At 36.6% G+C, this 1,586-nt stretch overlaps 1 protein-coding gene across 1 annotated transcript in view; it reads right to left on the bottom strand.

Annotated features, from left to right (window-relative positions):
- Positions 1 to 1,586, bottom strand: part of LOC119581853 (F-box/LRR-repeat protein 15-like) — a gene marked incomplete in the record, with an annotated part of 6,470 nt that overhangs the window by 380 nt on the left and 4,504 nt on the right. Inside the window, 3 exon segments of the mRNA XM_037929995.1 lie at positions 1 to 198; positions 1,011 to 1,229; positions 1,390 to 1,485. Of these exon segments, the coding sequence (XP_037785923.1) occupies positions 19 to 198; positions 1,011 to 1,229; positions 1,390 to 1,485 (495 nt within the window).

Below are 1,586 nucleotides of genomic sequence, written 5' to 3'. Positions count from 1 at the left end.
CCACTACATTCACACAAATTATATTTGTATGTTGAGGCCAAGAGTGTTGACTCGTTTTCTTCTGCTGACCATCTGAGCAAGGGAATAATCAGAAATAACCCAAATTCCCCGGACGAAGAGTTTACAAAGGTACTGTTCTGTTACATCACGACAATCCTTTACATTGAGCACACGCAGATTACGACAGTATTCAACCACCTGAAAAGGAAAAAAATCTTAAATACTCGAAAGAAAATGAGGAGAGAACCTGGAGACAAGAAACCAGAATCTTTTTGTCTGCCAGTATTATTACATCACATTTCTTATCAAAAAAAGAAGAGAAAATCTGTAATTTTTTTTCAACCATACTAAAGACAATACACATGAGCATAAATACATCTAACAAGACCATCCTACTGTTACAGTTTCATTCTATTGCAATATGCTCTACTTTAAATATAGAAAAAAGAAAATTATTCATTCCAGATAAATAACTCATGAAGACATTTAAAAGTAACAGGGATCCTCTCCACATAAAGACAACAATTTTCTGGTCACTGTAAACAACACCTCAACAGCTTTGCTGCTGTGTTTTTCTGGAAGATATGCTGAAAGTTGTAGCATATTTTGGTACCTTTGGAACTATAACGAGGAAGCTTTCTGTGAGAAACTGAATTTGTAAAGAACCTCTGTACTTATACAGGTACTTATCCTTACCAAGTATCTAGAATGATTGTATGTAATATTAAACTTTAGCCATAACACCCTCTAAACTAATGGCTTTTAGCCTTGTGGCAAGAGTAGGTATAACAAGAGAATACAACCTTCTCACAGGATATCACAAGCCTATAAAAGAATAAATTACCTGACTAACTGTATTAGATTTCTAGTGCTTATAATATTGTTTAAAATTAATGGATTCAGTTATTACTGAAATCCAGTCAGGTGAGTAAACATGAAACACCACTCATAAAAAGGTGAACAACACTGAAGGAACTAATATATTTAAAAGCTCCTCTTGCAGGACTTACCCTACTTATTCCTTCATCAGTTACCCTCCAACATCCTGCTATGTTGAGAGAGTTCAGAGCAGGGCATGCATGTGCCAGGAGGCAAAGTGTCTCATCTGTCACAGGTTCTACACGAGCCAAGTGTAGCTCGTGCAGGTCTGTGAATTTGGCAAAGAACTTCTGGAAGACCTGGTCATCTACATCCCAACAACCTGATGCATTAAAGCACCGCAGGCTGGACTGTTTAGCAAAGTATGAAAATAAGAATTATAAGGTAACTTCCTTTCATGATCATTGCTACAGAGAGTTATGCACAAAATTTGTAGCAAAAATACTATCCTGATAATACAATGAAATCTAGTGCTGTCCATCAACAGAAAGACTAAATTTTGCACATTACCTGATGAAATACTGTTACTTCCCAGCCCCCTTGAGTCAACCATGGACAGTTTGCTAGGAGTAAAGTATGAAGTTTCTTGCAGTTCACAACAAGTACCTGCATCAGGAAAAGGTCCAATAAAGATCTTGAAAAGTCAGATTACTCTGTTTTCTAAATATCTGCCTTTGTCCGTCTTTGTGATAGAGGGGTGCTAAAGT

The sequence above is a fragment of the Penaeus monodon genome, chromosome 15, assembly GCF_015228065.2.
Source record: "Penaeus monodon isolate SGIC_2016 chromosome 15, NSTDA_Pmon_1, whole genome shotgun sequence".
NCBI lineage: Eukaryota > Metazoa > Arthropoda > Malacostraca > Decapoda > Penaeidae > Penaeus > Penaeus monodon.
The sequence above is the reverse complement of the archived record's forward strand: the minus strand, read 5'-3'. Positions and strand labels throughout refer to the sequence as shown.